The sequence below is a fragment of the Equus quagga genome, chromosome 8, assembly GCF_021613505.1.
Source record: "Equus quagga isolate Etosha38 chromosome 8, UCLA_HA_Equagga_1.0, whole genome shotgun sequence".
NCBI lineage: Eukaryota > Metazoa > Chordata > Mammalia > Perissodactyla > Equidae > Equus > Equus quagga.
The window spans coordinates 34,994,605-35,013,076 of record NC_060274.1 but is presented as its reverse complement, the minus strand read 5'-3'; the positions used below and the strand labels follow the sequence as shown (position 1 = coordinate 35,013,076).

The 18,472-nt window shown below is 36.2% G+C and overlaps 1 protein-coding gene across 1 annotated transcript in view; it reads left to right on the top strand.

Moving 5' to 3' along the window:
• The window catches only part of LOC124243290 (uncharacterized), a 99,287-nt gene that overhangs the window by 77,608 nt on the left and 3,207 nt on the right, over window positions 1-18,472 (top strand). The window contains exons 4-6 of the mRNA XM_046668914.1: window positions 3,641-3,691; window positions 13,848-14,177; window positions 16,437-16,496. Of these exons, the coding sequence (XP_046524870.1) occupies window positions 3,641-3,691; window positions 13,848-14,177; window positions 16,437-16,496 (441 nt within the window). The remainder of the gene's footprint in view (window positions 1-3,640; window positions 3,692-13,847; window positions 14,178-16,436; window positions 16,497-18,472) is intronic.

The window sequence follows — 18,472 nt, the reverse complement described above, 5'->3', positions numbered from 1 at the left end:
ATGGAAAGTCTTGGGTTAGAGGACGACAAAACAGACAAAAAGCAAAGTCAGGAATCCAGAAAGAGGAACCCCAGTTTCATAGAGAAGAAGCTGTAATTTAGTAGAGATAAATTGTTAGGTGGTTAAGAGATAGGCCATAAACCTGAACCTTAAACAGAAGCCAACAAACCAGAATAGAGTATTCAGACCCCTCAAGGTGCTGCTGCCCCTCTAAGCTGTAGGGCGTGTGGGTAGCTGAAAATATGGTAGCACACTGATAAACCAATGTCTCTCCAGCTGGTCACAGAAGTTCTCTTTGGGCCCAAGTATGCATAACACAGCCCATACCACCTTTTCTTCTTCCCATAAACTCTGGTGTGACGACTCAGTGGAGTTATTGCTGATTTATTCCATGAAAGACAGTGGGAGAAATGAGAGAAGACCAATGTTATAGCATTAAGTCATAGTGGTTTCCCCATTCGACAGCTCTCCCCGGTTATGTGTCGTATCATTGCATCTTTATCACACTCAAGTAACTTAGCACAATTCCTTGCATATAGTGGGAGCTTCGTGAATAATGTTTGGATAAATGAGTCTTCTCAGAGTACTATGGTGGCCTTCTGTACTATGCGGTCTGATCTAAGGTGGAAGACCTTGCTCTACTGTCTTCATATGGAGTGGATGTGCTAACAGTGGTGAGGATGCTCCTTCACAACGAGGCAGGGCAGCCATGATCACCATCCCCAATGGGAGGTTTGACTTGGTGGATTCAGCCAAGCCACATAGTCTGAGACTCTTCTCAGCAGGGGTTGCAGGCTGCCCTGGAGGAGAGGGCAGTTGATTCAGACATGCTGTCACTCTTCCAAGCACTACCTCTCGCAGTCCTTGGAGCTTATAAATTGTTTTCATCCCCCAATTCCCATTGACACGTATTCTCGAATATTGTATTTTTTAAAAATTCTATATTTTTGCTCATTACTCCTCTCCTTCCCTTATTTGTTAGTGTGTTTGTACAGTGCAGGTCATCTGGAGCGACCTCAACTTCCCAGTTCTATATGTCTGTCAAACACAGCTGCCTGGAATGTGTGGTATCTGGTGTAACAATGTCTACGAAATCCATATATTGGTATGAGGGAAGCCCTGGTCCAGCCCTGCAGCCCCTGCCGCACATTTCATCTGACAACGCTGTCAGGATGGAGTCAGGTATTCCGTTGGGTGAATTTGAGATACTGTTTCATTTATCATTTCTAACAGTTTTTTGGTGGATCCGTTAGGGTTTTCTAAATATAAAATCATGCCATCTACAAACAGTGAAAGTTTTACTTCTTCCTTCCCAATTTGGATAGCTTTAATTCCTTTAAGTACCTAATTGTTCTTGCTAGGATTTCCAATACTATTTTGAATAAGAGTGACAAAATTGGGGATCCTTGTCCAGTTCCTGTTCTTGGGGGATTGCTTTCAGTTTTCCACCAATGAGGGTGATGTTATCTGTGGGCTTGACTTATCTGGTCTTTATTATGTAGACATATTTTCCTTCTATACCCAATTTATTGTGAGTTTTTACCGTAAATGTATTCTGAATCTTGTCACATGCTTTCTCTACATTTATTAGATGATCATGTGATTTTTATTCGCCATTTAGTTAGTGTGGTGAATCCTGTTGATTGATTTGTGGATGTTCAACCCCCCTTGCATCCCTGGAAGAAATTTCTTTTGATCGTGATGTATGATTCTTTTAATATGCATCTTTTAAGATGTGATATTCTTTTAATAACATTCTTTTAATGTGTCCAACTTGCCAATATTTTGTTGATAATTTTGCATTTATGTTTGCCAGTAATATTGGCCTGGAATTTTCTTTTTTGTGTTGTGCTTGTCTGTTTTTGGTATCAGGGTAATGTTGAACTTGTAAAATGAGTTAGGAAGCATCCCCTTCTCTCCAATTTCTTTGAAAAGTTTGAGAAGGATAGCTATTGAATTTTCTTTCAATGTTTGGTAGAATTCAGCAGAGAAGATGTTTGCTTCTGAAATTTTGTATTTTTTAGGTTTTTGATTACTATTTTAACCAACTTGCAAGTGATTGGTATATTGAGACTATTTCTTCTTGATTCAGTTATGGAAGGCTGTGTGATTGTGAGAATTTCTCCATTTCTTCTATATTATCCAATTTGTTTGAATTTAGCTTTTCATATTGTTCTCTCACTATCAATTTTCTTTCTGTGGTCTCTGGTAATTTCTCCTCTTTCATTCCTGATTTTATTTATTTCAGTCTGCTTTTATTTTTCTTAGAGAGTCTAGTAAAGGTTTGTCAATTTTGTTTATCTTTTCAAAAAACCAGCTCTTAGTTTCATTGATCCTTTCTATTTCTTTTTAAACTCTATTTCGTTTATTTCCCCTCTGGTTTCTATGATTTCCTTCCTTCTACTGATTTTTGGCTTTGTTTCTTCTTCTTTTTCTAGTTCCTTTACTGTTATGTTAGAGTGTTTATCTGAGATAAACGTTTTTCTTGTTTTTAGAGGTAGGCCTGTATTGCTATAAACATTCCACATAGACCACTTTTGATGCTTCTCATAGATTTTGATATGTCACGTTTCCTTTTCATTTGTCTTTAGGTACTTTTTTCTATTTCCTCTTTGATTTGTTCATTGATCCTATAGTTATTCAGTAGCATATTTATGACTTTTCCAGCTTTCTTCTTGCAGTTGATTTCTAGTTTCATAGCCTTGTGGTTGGAAAAGATTCTTGATGTCATTTCAAATTTTAGTTTAAATAAAGAATCTTATTTTTCACAGGAGATGGAATTCTATAAATTTCTTCATTTATTCCGGGAAAAGTAATGTCATCACAGAAATCATTTTCTCATTGACACTGCTGGGTAAAGAATCATATTGCCAATGGTAACAAGGCTTCATTGAAAATGGGATACTTTGGCCTCAGTGGCCTAGTGGTAAGTTCAGTGCACCCTGCTTCAGGAGTCTTGGTTCAGTTCCTTGGCCAGGACCCACGTCACTCATGTTAGTGGCCATGCTGTGGTATCAACTCACATACGAAAAAAGGGGAACGATTTGCAGTGGATGTTAGCTCAGGACAAATCTTCATTAGCACAAAAAGTAAAATAAAATAACTGGGGAAGTTTGTTCACATTTCTCAAGTATATTTGAATTGGCGTATTTCCATTTTAGTTACTAAAGAGTATCTTCCTTTCAGAAACACATTCCCAAATCACTAAGGAAGCAGCCCTGATGTTTGTGAGAACAAAAGGGCCTTTCCTTTGATGCAACCTCTGAGCAGTTTAAACACAATTGAACACCTGGAAATAAAAAAAAAAAAAAACCCTTATTCTCTGAACGCTTTTCCTAGTGATTTAAAAAGTAGTTGCTTGACAAGTTGGGAATGATCTCTTCTTTTTCCTCTTTTATTCTTCCACTTTTTCATCAATGCTTTTCAATGATTACTGCCTTGTTGGAAAACAGATATTTGGATCAATTTATCTGAGGAAAAATTATAAAATGTCTAATGCCACAAAGCTTATACTCAAAGACTTCCAAAGGAACTCAGAAGATCAAATTGCCAGTGCACAGCTTTTTAACCACTAGTTACATCATGAAGCTTAGGAGGAGGCTGAGTTTTTGTAGAAGCTGTAACCAGTGTGATAGCTCAGGCTGGAGCAAGAAATTTGGAGAAGGGACAAAGCTCACAGTAATTCCCTCTGGTAAGTAATTTTTTCTATTTTTACCCTAGTAATGAAACATTGGTAGGTGCTTTTTAGAAAAAAACAATTTAGGATCATCCTTACTTGACTGTCATATACGTGGGCTCGGCATATGAACAGCAAGTTTACAGCTGCTGGTCACTGTATATGAAGAAAAAACTACTCTGTAAATGGTTTGTTTACTTCCCTGATTGTAAGCAGATTGAAATTATACTTTTAAAATACACACAAAAAAATAGTAGAGTCAAGCTAGAAATTCCGACGGTTTTAGGAATGTATTGGCAAACCATTAGTAGAAGTTATTGCTTCAAGATGCTTTACTTGTAGACAGTCTTTTAGTGAGAGATACATTTATTAATTACTTATTCTCTATATTTTAAGATAAAACATAGTGCTCCTTTCTTGCAATAACCTGCCAAACGTATATTATGTTTTTTTATGTCATCCCCCACAGCAGTGCAACAGACTAATTCTTAAAGTAATTGATTATAGAACATCAGTAAATCTCACTTATGACTCTAGCTCCTTAGAAGTAGACTGACATCAGTCAAAATTTGTGCTCACAACTCTGGATGAATTTCCTAGCGATGGGCCAGTTTAGGGGAATTTGTGAGTTCATTAAGCCATTTCAGTTCAAGGTCTATGAAAAGAGTCTGCATGGTTTTACATCCTCGTTTGCTCTTTCATTCTGACAAAAACCCTCATTGAAGACAGTTTCTATGCTGGAGGCTAGAGATAAAATGGTGACAAGACACAAATAGACTCAGTCCCAACATTCTAAAGCTTCTACTCTAGGAGATAAGTGTTCTAATTCCATCCAGGTTCTTGGAGGCAGTTCTCTGACTGACCTAGCAAGGAGGACATTCACAAGGAATTAACTAGTTACATCAATTGTAAGGCCCTAAGAGGTGGAGGAATTAGGTCCATTTGGTATTTCTGTATTGAAAGATTTGTAATGAACTTTAGATATTTGTTGTATTTGATTCCAGAAATAGTTAATAGTAAATATGAATGAAAATTGCTAAATGTGTCATTTGGTGAGAGGATGATTAACATCAGGTATTAAAATATTTAAAATATTTAACTGGATGACCATTTTCAAGAATGTCATAATGTCATTCTTTTTTCTAAATTCAGTCCAGTAACTTTGTTCAGTCCTCATTAGCCTTAAAGGTAAAATTTTGCCTGAATGAGGAAGAAAATCTCACAACGATGTTTCTAGCCCACTAGATCCATTGAAATGAAAGGTTTCAAATAATTATCACAAAATAGTTAAAGCATTGAAAACATGAAAGAAATTATATAATTTGATTTCCTTAGTGGTTGTGATCATATAAACGAAGAATTTATAAACTGAAAAGCAACATTCTAATGCTTTTTTTCCCAACTTACTACATATTCAACATAAATTGCAGCACACAAATTAAATAATGGTGACGCAGATATAATTCATTAGGGTTCTGAAAACCCTCATGTTTTAATTTAAAAAACGTCATGTTTCTTCAGGATAATGTGGTGCGAGGAAAAATATAGACTTTGATCCTGGGTTTATCTATTTCCGTATAATCATCCTTTGGCATGGATGATTTGGTTCACTTGTTATTGCTCTACTAAAATTATAAAAATAATACTTGCTAATTATGAAAAAAATTTCAAAATACAAAATTAAAGAAAAAATTAATATTATATATCAACAGCCATCTTTGATAACATTTTGAGGTATTCCTATCTATTCATTCTATCTATGCAACAACCATCTCAGGTGGATGCTGTGAAGAGTAAATGAAATTACATTAGGAAATTTCCAACATGGTCAGTGATAAAAATGTCAATTCTCAAGAATTCAAATTACCATCATTGGAATTCGTTATGAATTCAGGGGTACAGATAAATATATTAATTCCCACCTAGTCTACAGGTCACATTATAATAAACGGTCAGTAATTGGGAAAAACTTTCCATTTTCTGAGACCAATTTTTACCTGCCTCTAAAAATGATTAGAATATAATAAGCATTATCTCAAATAAAATTAGCCTGAATATAAAGTGATCCCTCATTTTCCAGTAGAAACTTCTAGAAGTCAAAGAAAGAGGACTTTTGCAGCTTGAATCTATAAATTTATAGTGATATAGATAAATACAAATATCCATTTATAATATTCAACTTCCTAATTAGATTATGGCTAAAGAATTAAAAAGCATATCAATACAAATATCAGTTGCAAAATGTTCTTTTTGCCCTCATTAAAACATTTCATTAAACATTTTGTTCAGTCTTCACATGCATCTAAAACATCTTCTTAGAGCAACTCTCTGGGTCATCTTAAGGGCTGAGTGTCTGTTTGGGGATCCTGGTAGGATGATATCACTGGATATTTTATTCAAAGAGGCAACTCTCCACTGATAAAATAAAGAAAATAATTTCTTTTCATGTATTCTGTTCTTCTATAAAAGTGTAATGAAAGCATAAACTATAGAGCTTTATTCCCAAGTAATATTTACCAAATCCACGATCAATTTATTTATTTTCTTTCACCGGTGCTAGTTCCAAAACTAGCATTAATTGAGTTCATTTCAGGTGCAGATCGTGTCCAAGTAGTATTTTTTGCACAGCAGAGTATTAGAAGAGCCTCTTTTAGTATGAGAAGTTACATAAGGGCTGAAACATAAGGCGACCCCTGTTTTCTCAGGGATAGTTTTGAGAAAGAAAAACTTACCTTATGTTCTGGCACTTTTAGTCTGTTTGAATTCTGCATGTTTTGTGTATATATCACACAGCTAGGATTTGCAAACATATTCTCCCAACTCTCATGTCACAGTAGAGTTAGACCTCACTAATCTATTAACCACTGGGGCAGAAAAAGAAGCAAGCTATAATTCACAAACCATTTGTCATTTATTTCAACTGCCTATTTCAAAAATCATCTCAATTTGAGAAGACCTGAAGTCAAATACATAGTGCAGGCATACCACATTATATTGCACTCTGCTTTATAGCACTTTGCAGATACTGTTTTTTTAAAAAATCAAAGGTTTGTGTCAACTCTGCATCGATCAGTCTATGAGCACCATTTTTGCCAAAGCATTTGACCACTTCATTTCTTCGTGTCAGATTTTGGAAATTCTCGCAATATTTCAAACTTTTTCATTCCTATTATATTTATTATGGTGATTTGTGATCAGTGCTCTGTGATGTTACAAATGTAATTGTTTTTGGCACCATGAACCCCGCCAATATAGGATGACAAAGTTAATCAATGAATGTTGTGTTTGGTCTGACTTCTCCACTAACTGTTCCCTGACCGCCCTCCCTCTCCTTGGGCTTCCTTATTCCCTGAGACAAAAGAATATTGAATTCAGGCCAGTGAATAACCCTACAATGGCCTCTAGGTGGCCAAATGAAAAGAAGAGCTGCATGTTTCTCATTTTAAAGGCTAGACTTGAGTAAGCTGAGTGAGGAAGGCATATCAAAGCCTAGATAAGCCAAAAGCTAGGCCAAGTTTTGACTGCAAAGGAAAAGTTCTTGAAGGAAATGAAAAGTCCTACTCCAGTGAACACACAAATGGTAAGAAAGTGAAACAGCCTTAAATCTAATATGGAGAAAGTTTTTGCAGTCTGGATAGAAGATCAAACCAGCCACAATGTTCCCTTAAGCCGAAGCCTAATACAGAGCAAGGCTGTAAAGCTCTTCAATTCTATGAATGCTGAGAGGGGTTAGGATACAGCAGAGGAAAAGTTTGAAGCTAACAGTTCAGTTCATGCGGTTTAAGGAAAGAAGCCATCTCCATAACATAGAAGTGCAAGGGGAAGCAGCAAGTGCTGCTGTAGAAGCTGCAGCAAGTTCTCCAGAAGATCTAGCTGAGAAAATTCACAAAGGTGGCTACGCTAAACAACAGATTTTCAGTGTAGATGAAACAGCCTTGTGTTGGAAGAAGATGCCATCTAGGACGCTCGTAGCTAGAGAGGAGAACTCAACGCCTGGCTTCAAAGCTTTGAAGGACAGACTGGCTCTCTTTTTCTGGGCTAATGCAGCTGATGACTTTATGTTCACTTGCCATTCTAAAAATCCAGGGGTCCTTGAGAATTATGCTAAATCTACTCTGCCCGTGCTATATGACTGAAACAGTAAAACCTGGGTATCTGTTTAGAACATGCTTTATTGAATATGTTAAGCCTACTGTTGAGACCTATTGCTCAGACAAGAGGATTCCTTTCAAAGTATTGTTCCTCATTGACAATGCACCTGTTCACCCAAGAGCTCTGATAGAGATGTGGAATGAGATTCATGTGCTTTTCACGTCTGCTAATAAAAAGTGCATTCTGTAGCCAATGGATGAAGGAGTAATTTTGAATTTCCAGTCTTGTTTTTTGATAAATACATTTCATAAGGTTAGAACTGCCATAGTAATGCTTCTGATGGATGTCGGCAACGTGAATTGAAAATCTTCTAGAAAGGATTCACCATTCTAGATGCCATTAAGAACATTTGTGATTCGATGAAAGAGGTCAAAATATCAACATTAACAGGAATTTGGAAGAGGTTTATTTAACTCTCATGGACGACTTCGAGGGCTTCAAGACTTCAGTGGAGGAAGTACCTGAAGATATGTGGAAATAGCAAGACAGCTAGAATTAGAAGTGGAGCCTGAAGGTGTGAGTGAATTGCTCTAGTCTCATGATTAAATTTTAATGGATGAGAAGCTGCTTCTTTATGAAGGAGCAAAGAAACTGGTTTCTTGAGATGGTATCTCTTCCCGGCGAAGATGCTTTGGAGATTTTGAAATGACAATGAAGACTTACAACGTTGCATGCACTTAGTTGGTAAAGCAGCAGCAGAGTTTGAAAGGATTGACTCTGATTTTGAAAGTTCTACTGTGGGTAAAATGCTATCAAACAGCATCACAAGCTATAGAGAAACAGTTTGTGAGAGGAAGATTCAATTGATGTGGCAAACTTCATTGTTGCCTTATTTTAAGAAATGGCCACAGCCATCTCAGTCTTCAGCAACCACCACCATGATCATTCAGCATCCATCAACATCGAGCAAGGCTCTCCACCAGCAAGAAGATTAGGACCCATGAAGGCTCAGATACTTGGCATTCTTCAGCAATCAAATATTTTTTAATTAAGGTAGGTACATGGTGTTTTTAGACATAATGCTCTTCTACACTTAATAGACTATGGTATATTGTAAACGTAACTTTTATATGCACTGGGAAACCAAAAAGTTGTGTGACTTGCTCAATTGTAATATTTATTTTGTTGTGGTGGTCTGGAACTGAACCTGTAACATTTTTGAGGTATGCATGTACAGTCAAACCATGAAATACAAATAAATGTCAAAACCACTAAGGAGAGCAGAAGAAAAAAGGTCTCTGATTATCTTGCAAGAAGCACAGGCTCAAATTTTATGCTCAAAGGTAGGAGAAAAAATGTAGTAGAATTCAGCCTTTTCATTAACTGATAAAATGAAACAAACCTAATTTCCAAATAAGATATGTTTATCCCACTATAAAATTAGTAAAGGATTTTAATGCATCAGTCCTTTAGGAGCAAAGTGAAATATGAAGTGGGCATTGCCTTTAAATCCAATTTATAAAATGGAAGAAGTCATCTTTCAGCAAACCCAGTTTATCCCACTCCTGCATCAATGCTTTGGGCATCGTAACATTGAGTGTCATCCACAGATGGTGACCCTCAGCAGATATGGTCAGGCAGGTAACGTTTAGTGGTCTAACATGGCAATAGGAGGATTTGAAGACAGGTCTCCTGCCATCTCTCCAGCCATTTTACCTTCAAGGCCCACTGCCAAGAATTTCAAGCTGAACTTTCCACGTGAACAGGAAGATTGTCAACTGGAGCCTGAAATGTCTGGTGAAAACTTGGAATGCAAATAGATTGTGCTGTTGATCAGGGAAAAGAGCCATTTGTTTTGGACAACACAAGTGAAGCAGTTCCATACACTGACTGAATATTATTAGACTTTAGCTAATATTCTCTTCGATTTTCTTAACACTGGGCATGCAGAGGATAAGACAAGACAATGATTGCCTATTAATTGGCTGTATGAAAGGCGTGTTTCCTCTGACGATGGCTTTGAGAATTCCAGGCTTATTAGAGGAAAGTGGAATGCAAACGAAGGGACAAGTCTTCACGCTTAATTTCCACCATCTAATGGCACCCCCAAAACACTGAATTCCTATTAGTAAGGACAAGGTTTGGTCCCATGAGTTTAAGATGTCATATTGGAGCACACAGTCATCACAAATTATTAATAATGATATAATAACCTTACGATAATTATAATCTCTATTTCTATAGCATTTTTAATTAAATCCCTTTTCAGATCTTGTTTCATTTTGGTCTCACTTCAGCTCTGGTAGGGATGTTGTATTATTTACAGTAACATCACTGTTTTCAAACAAATAAAGCACCAAAGCCTTTAGTTTACTTGATTTCTCAGCCCCAGAACTTGGCTGTATACTTGTTTTGAGCAAAATGCACTAGGACAAGAACCCTCGTCTCTTGAGCCGCAGGCTACATAGTTCCCTAGAATTTGAAGAAATCAGAGAAGCTAATTAGTCTAAAGTTTTTGATATGAGTTGATCACTGTGGAATTGTTAAACAAAACTCTTCAGTTTTGGAACAAAACTTGTCATCACAGGTAGGTATCAGAAGAATGGAACTTTTGAAGGTAATAGAGGGAAGGCAAGAAGCAATTAAATTGATATAATAGTTAAGAAAGTTTAGGAAAAAGAGTGTGATGGGATTGGATGTTGAAATCTTGAGAGATTTAAAAATAAATCCTTATGACAAAGAATAGCAAAGGTACCATTGTGCAAAGATCAGAATAGGCTTGGCTTTGTGTACATATGGAGTTAGATAGGGGACTGAAATACGACGTATGTAATCATCATGAAAGTGTTTGGTCCGCGGATAAAGCTTATGAGTACAGGTGAGTTTTGTGAGTTGACACTTCTCCTTTCTAACGGTGAGAGGGTGTCTTCAAGGAGCCTGGTCTTTGGAGTCAGGCTGATCTGGCTCCACCACTTACGTCCTGCTTATGTGAACTTGGGGGACGATTCTCTGGCCTCAGTTTCCTAATCCATAAAAGGGGATGACAGTTTGTATCCAGCAGGGCGTGTATGAGAATCAAATGAAATCGTGTGAGTAAAGTACTTGGCACATTGTCCAACACCTAACAAGTGCTGGATACAACGTTCCCCAATTCAAATGTGAAGAGAGATTTGTATCCAGTGTGGGGAGTGGTTTGCAGCCAATGACATGGACAAAGCAGCAACTCTCCAGAGGATCAGTTGTACTTCCAACTGCTCCAATGGAAAGTTATCTTACTGTCTGTCCACTCACACACAGAGTAGGAATTTGGAGGTGTTTGTTACTCTTTAGCAGACTTTTCCCTTATTGGCAAGAAAAATAAGATTAAAATTTGCTTTTTATTTTGTTCTTGTTCTATGCTTTAAATCTTAGTCTATATTTTAATTGATATTATTTCTAACTGCTATATTTATTGGTCTTAAAATTTAAATCTTAGTCTATATTTTAATTGATGTTATTTCTAACTGCTATATTTATTGGTCTTAAAATTTATAAGCAAAAGGTTTCAGCTTCATGTTTATGTTTATCAGAAGAAAAGTTTAAATTAATACAGAAAATGGTTGATGTAAAATCAGCTATTGCAGAAAGTTGTCATAAATTTGAAATGCACATTTAAATAGGAAAGAGCTATAATTGCTTATTTGATAAAAGAAAAATTAAAAGAAGAAACTAGAGAACGCAAATAAATATCAATGTGTAGGTTTGAAATATTATACTTTCAATTAAAAATGTAGTTGAGATTTGCTAAATTTATGTAGAAATTATACTGCTGCATCTTAGTAAAATATAAACACCTCAGGCAATTTCACTGAAATGTATTACTTGATCATGCAGAGGAATTTATATAAATGAATTAGACAGGTCTACTAATTTTTTTACCTGATTTCCTTTCTATGCAACATGAAAATGATTTTGACCATGAAAAACACTGTTAAGAAGTTTTAAAAAGGATTTTTAAGTAAAAAGCATCTCATATAATTATTTAAAATATAGGCACTAACCCTATATAGACAAGTACATTATTTAATACTCAGCTGACTATTACATTGAGAAAGCTATGTAAATTCCAGATTCATTTTATCTTTACAAGAATGAAACTAATTCCAGGTTAGGAAAAGGGACAGGAGGTAAGAATAGTGTGGTGTTATACAGAAATTTTTCAATTGATCATTTCAATTACAATTTCATCATTGTAACAAATCCGAGGTATTCCTATGAATAAACAAAAGTTCCTAAGATGAGAATTAGATTCTTTAACATATTGACTAAAGACTAAACTTATGTAAATAAGATGTAAGATTGAAAACTTCATCTTGTTTGATAACACACTTTAAATTACAGAGTATAAGGTTGGAGAAATATAGTGTCTTACTATCATCATCAATAAAGTGTCATTTACACTAGAAGAAAGATGTATAAAATTAAAATAAGCACATTAGGATCTAATTATAGCTAAAGCATGAGAAAAAACTCAACTTTCTTTGCTTACTGATTTACTGCAAAAATCAGGAGTTTTGCTATAGAGTCAGATCTTCCCTAGAATTCTTTTTTCTTTTCTTCTCAAATGAGACGTCTAATGCTTCTTTTCCTAAGAAATTGTCCATTGAATAATGCAACTCCAAACTAGCCCAAAGAGAATATTAGTAAAGCATCTGTGTGTCAATTTGGAATCAAATTGGAAAGAGTTTTAATATTTATAATTCCCATCACTAAATTAACAATAAACGTGTAGTCACCTAACATTCCAGCATCCAAGTGACATGCCTTTGTAAACCATGATGTTCTCTTATATGTTTTGACATTAAGTCTGCAAGAGATTCTGGAATTATGACATTTAACATTACACCAATGATATATGTATTTTATTCAGCAGGTGATGACAAAGAAAATAGTGGAGCTCTAAAACAGCTCAGCAGAATTTTAGGGAAGATATGAATCTCAGAGGAGACACTGAGATTCAAAATGTGGTGTATTCTTCGTCATGCTTAAACTTCAAATAACATTCCAAAATGAAATATGCTTTTGGTGAATATTTTCCAAAGTGAAACAAAATTCTGATGAGTACATTTACTTGATAAGATTAATATCATAGAGTTTCTGAAAACTCTATGAAAAATTATTGATTACAAATTTTAATAGAAGTTTTGGAAATATTGCTATTTTGCTTCTAAATTCAAAGAACTGTAAATAATTTTGATGTGCTGCACACCCTACTCAAAACCGTGGGGTGGTTCAGATGTGACATTGAGATCTTATATAAAATTAGACATCAAGTGGGAGATATTCATTAACTCATAACTGGGCACGGCTCCACATTTGAAGCTAAAAGGTTTACTTGATTGTCAGGTACACATGGAAACGGACTCATTAACAAATGACTGTGCAGTGTATTACAAAAAAGTGAAAAACTTCCTCCTGATATTTATTTATATGGTAAATGTGACAAATATGCCGCTTTCCAGAAACAGTTAAATGAAGAGTGAGGTTTCGCAGAGCTGCAGAACATGAGAAAATGTTATTTGGCCCAAAGAGCATAAATCACAAAATTCACAGGATTAGAAAGGGAAATACTTTAAAAAAGACCAAATGGTCTCATGAGCAGAGACATCATCAACGTTACCTGGTCTCCTCCGCCATCCCCGCCTCCTTCCCACTCACCTTGAAGACAAACTCCACTATGATGGAACAGAAGAGATTTTTAAAAATACGTGTGTTCTTGAATGTTAGATGCCTTGAAATGGGGCAGTTAAGAGTCACTCTCTATCTTAGCACGTGGACAAAGAACAAAGACCAAGGTTTTATCCAGGCTCTGCCAGCTAAAGCTGGGACTCTGGGCAAGTTGCATTACATCTGGAACTTCTGTTCCCATTGAAAATAAGAACAATAAATACTCACAACCTATAGTGGAAGAAAGACCACAGTTAGCACTAACTCAATGGTGGCTTTTCTTCCTTTTACTTTACATTGGGTCATTTCAGACCACACAGTCTTTGAGCTTCTCTAATGATTCTTTTTAATTACTATTCCATTTTCCCCACAGATAGACGCCTTCCAGCAGACATTTCCCCCAAGCCCACCATTTTTCTTCCTTCAATTGCTGAAATCAAACGCCACAAGGCTGGAACACATCTGTGTCTTCTTGAGAATTTTTTCCCAGATGTTATCAAGGTATATTGGAAAGAAAAGAATGGCAATAGAATTCTGGAATCCCAGGAGGGAAAAACCATGAAGACCAGCGACACATACATGAAACTCAGCTGGCTGACCGTGACTGAAAGGTCAATGGATAAAGAACACAAATGTATCGTCCAACACGAGAAAAATAAAGGAGGGGTTGACCAAGAGATTCTCTTTCCTTCAGTGAATCAAGGTATGTGCATGTAAATATAACCTCGAAGAACACTTTTTTTCAAAGAGATACAAAATCATTTCTGTCAAATGTTAAGGAAAAACAAACAAATATAAATTTTCTTAAATGTTGTTTCATTTATTGGCAGCAAAAGTGACCCTGTATTTCCCCATAGAATTAAAATAGTGTATACTTTGGAACTATGAAAAGAAAAAGAAAATGAAAAATTTACTTAACCTTTCTCAGCCTGAGATTCATCCTCCAATATATTAAGGTGGCAATGATTTTTCTACTCAGCAGGTAATGTCACTCTCACTTTCATCTTGCTATACTCAGAGTACAACCCCAAAACAATGTTATTAGGTGACCAAATAGTGTTCCCTTGAGGGAGCCAGATGGCAGATCAACAGAAAATCAAATAATTTGGCCACTGCAGTTTTGTTATGGTCTTAGTTTCTCCAGGTTTGTATTTCATATACCTGAGTATGAACACAACAGACCAAAGGCCCTAGAGCACCCATAAATGAGAAGGAATCAGTTTGTACTTCTCCCTGTGGTTAACAAGCCCTTTGAAGCCGTGGGGAACAAGCACATAAATTATGCAGAGAACTTGCTGTGTAATAGTCCAAATTTCTGAAGTCTTTCTTTATCTACTCGGATCCTTAGATCATCACTGATCAAATTAGTTTCGAAAACCTGCCTTGGCTTTGTCCTGGGGCCCTGAGTTAACAAGTCTTTTTTTTTTTGAAATTCAGCATAATACCATTTTTATTTAACCTCATCCAGCTCATATGGGCAACTCCTTTTTCGGACGCCAAATCATCTTGTTCTCAGTAACAGCAACGTAATTTCTTATTAGAATACAAACCCATTAATTTCAGAAAAACAATACTAACACCACCTTCAACAATATACTGAAAACAATTTAGGAGTTTATTGCAGTTTTCATGGTTTTTTTCTACAGTAAAATTACGGTTGTAATGCTTCTTGGAATAACGTCTCTCTCTCTTAAGCCACCAACTGGATATACAGGTTCATTTGTTTCATTTTGCTTTTTAGGAACTTTTAAATTAATTAAATTAAATTAATTTTGTTTTATAACTTTGTAAAATATTTGCATGGTTTCAAGCTCAGATTCAACACAACGAAGTATATTCAGAGACGTATAGCTTTTATCTTTGTATTCTTTCTTTCTTTTTTCAGTTATTTAATTGAGGTCATAATGGTTTATAACATTGTGTAATTTCAGGTGTGCATTATTATTTATCACTTTCTGTGTAGACTACATCGTGCTCACCACCAGCAGTCTAAGTTTTATCTGTCATCGTATGTATGTGCCCCTTTACCCCTTACGTCCACCCCCCCCCCAATCCCCTTCCCCCCCTGGTAACCACTGATCTGTTCTCTTTATCTATGTGTTTATCTTCTACATATGAGTGAAATCATGTCGTGTTTGCCTTTCTCTGTCTGGATTATTTCATTTAACAAATCCTTTTTAGACAGGGCGAAACAGGCACATAATGAAACGTGCAAAGACCTTTTAGCCCGAATTTCTGAAGTCAGTCTTTAACTTCTTGGATCCTGAGTTTCATCAGTGACCAAATTAGGTGCCAACAGTTGCCTGGCTTTCTCCTGGGGCTGTGACAAAGAGCAAATGAAATAATGTCAGTGAAAACTCTTGCTTTTGAAAACAGAACACAGATGTAGTTATTTCTGTATATTGTCGGCATGCTTCCTCAAGTCAGATGGGAAATTTGCCAACATCAAATACCTTCAAATGTTAGATTCTTTTGTGGATTCTAATTTTGATGGATGGATTTTGGTAGCAACTCTTCATGTCAGTGGTGTGTGCTGAAGACTGTAAAGTAGCCACATTTTCTGTTTCTTTTTCCATTCGACAAGTATTTCTTCATCACCTCCTCTGTGGCAGACACTGTGCTAGGAACTGGGAATACAGAAAGAAAACAAGATAGTGTTGCACATTACCATCCACTTGTGATGAAGAAGAAAAAAACATATTCTTCATGAGGTCAAGATCCTCAGGTGTAGAAACAAGACACCTGAATGAGATCTACTGAATTACATAGAATTAGGTAAACTACTCCTGGAATCATGGGGCTCATGTGTTTAAGGGCAGTCCCTCTGTCAGTGGATTATGTGTGTGTGTGTGTGTCTGTGTGTGTGTGTGTGAGTACATACACATCACTCATACAAAGACATAACCAGAGTATCGAGCAATAGGCATGAATAATTGACTAATCTTGCTCCCATTTCTTCTAGTTGTCGCCTCAATGACCACTACTATTGCTCCTACAACGGCTGCTACGACAGAGGAAAGGAGTAAGTCATTGTCTGTGTTTACCTCTCTGTCATGCTATAGGTTTTTTGTCGTCTCATTGACTTAACTTTTATATTTCTCACGCTTAAAAAGCAGAAGACCAATTATTCCTCGAATTTTGGGCTCATAGTTTTCATATTTTTGGTGACTGTCCCTCCGTTCTGTCAGCAGATTTTATATATATATATATATATATATATAGCTATACACAAGCACAGACTGTCAAACAATGGGCATGGAGAATTGACCAATATTTGCTCTCATTTCTTCTAGTTGTCACTGTTACTAACGGTACAACAGCTTCCCCAACAGAGCAAAGTGGTAAATCTTTCTATATGCTTGCCTTCGTGTCATGCTATGGTATTTTTTACCCCTCCTGATCAAATCGCCTTTTGAACTTTCCTGGTTTATAGTAGATAATATTAGTGATTACTGGAATTGTAGAGCACATATTTTTAACGAGGATCTCTCCTGTCCCTCCATTGGCAGATTTTATACACATATATAGGTATATTCACCAAATAATGTCATAAAAAATTGACTAATACTTGCTCTCCTTTTTTCTAGAGTTTCCAGCTATTAATTCTAGAAAAGCTCCTCTAAAAGACGAAAGCTGTTCAGTTTTTATATATGTCTGCATTTATGTCACGTTATAGCATTTTTTTTCCTTGGAATAAATTTAACTTTTGAACTCTCCTGTCTTAAGATTGGCAAACTAAAACGGCTAGATGTTACAGAAATGACTGAGTGATATTTTGAATCCAACCATCATTTCCTAAGAGCCATCTTAATACAGTAAATGCTGGATTTGGGATGAGATGATTGCAATTTAGAGGGCGCAGTAATAGACTCTGAATTATTTCAGCAATGGACTGCACTCATTTGTGTGGCTTTTGTTTCTAATGACTGAGGAATGTGTGATATGAAGGTGCGTCTAGATTTTTTTTTTTCAGTTTTTCATCTTTGCTAGTACCTAATAACAAGAACTGACAGGTAATTTCAATAGAGAGCTTTCTATACTGAAGGTATTGTGCTATGTTTTGCATGCATTTTCTTGGTTAATACTCATAACTCTCCTATGAGGTGGTAGAATATTTTTTCACAATTTTCTAGCTGGAGGAAATAAGTTAAAATTAATTAAGTCAATTACCCCATGCCACACAGCTAGACCCGGGGATTCAAATAAGCCATCTGAATGAAGAGTTCATACAGTTACTTAGCTCTTCCTTCTTCCTCTATGATATGGTCCTAGAACCAGAAACCCTACAGCCAAGGCCTTGAGCCGTGACTGACATATGGTGGGGGGTGAGTAAGTACAGAGACTTCACAGTATCCCAGACTGGACTTCAACCCCAATTCTTTGCATCATTAGCTGCATCAATATAGGAAAATTACTTACATTTTATGACCAGCAATTTCCTCATCTTCCACCCAGTGATAACTGTATGTAACGCAGTGATTGAAGAGACGAGGTCACCTATACTGAATGTCTAGCATAGAGTATCTCATTTGGCTGTCACAGAATCAGTACTAATTTCTGGCCCTCTCTCCCTACATATGTACAAAGAAAGTGACTAGAAGCGTTGGTTCCAGCCCTACTGATCTTTCCTCCATTTCTAATCTCAAGGGGGCTCTGGACCTCAGCTAACACTTTGCCTGACCAAGGCCAAGGAGTTATGAGCACATCATGTGTGAGATCCCTTTCCACACAAGAGCTAATGATTCTGCAGTTCTGACTCTCTAAGATAAAACTTGCCAAATGGAAATTTTTTCAGGTAGAAACTCATCCTTGTGGTTCACTGAATAGCTAGTCTGGCTCACCATCATTATTGTTAATTAAACAAATATAAATCTTTCTTCCATGTTACTCCATTTGTTGGTAGCATAAATGACATTCTATTTCCCCATAGAATTAACATAGCATAGGCTTTGAAACATAAAAAAGAAAAACAAAACTTTACTTAAGCTATCTCAGCGT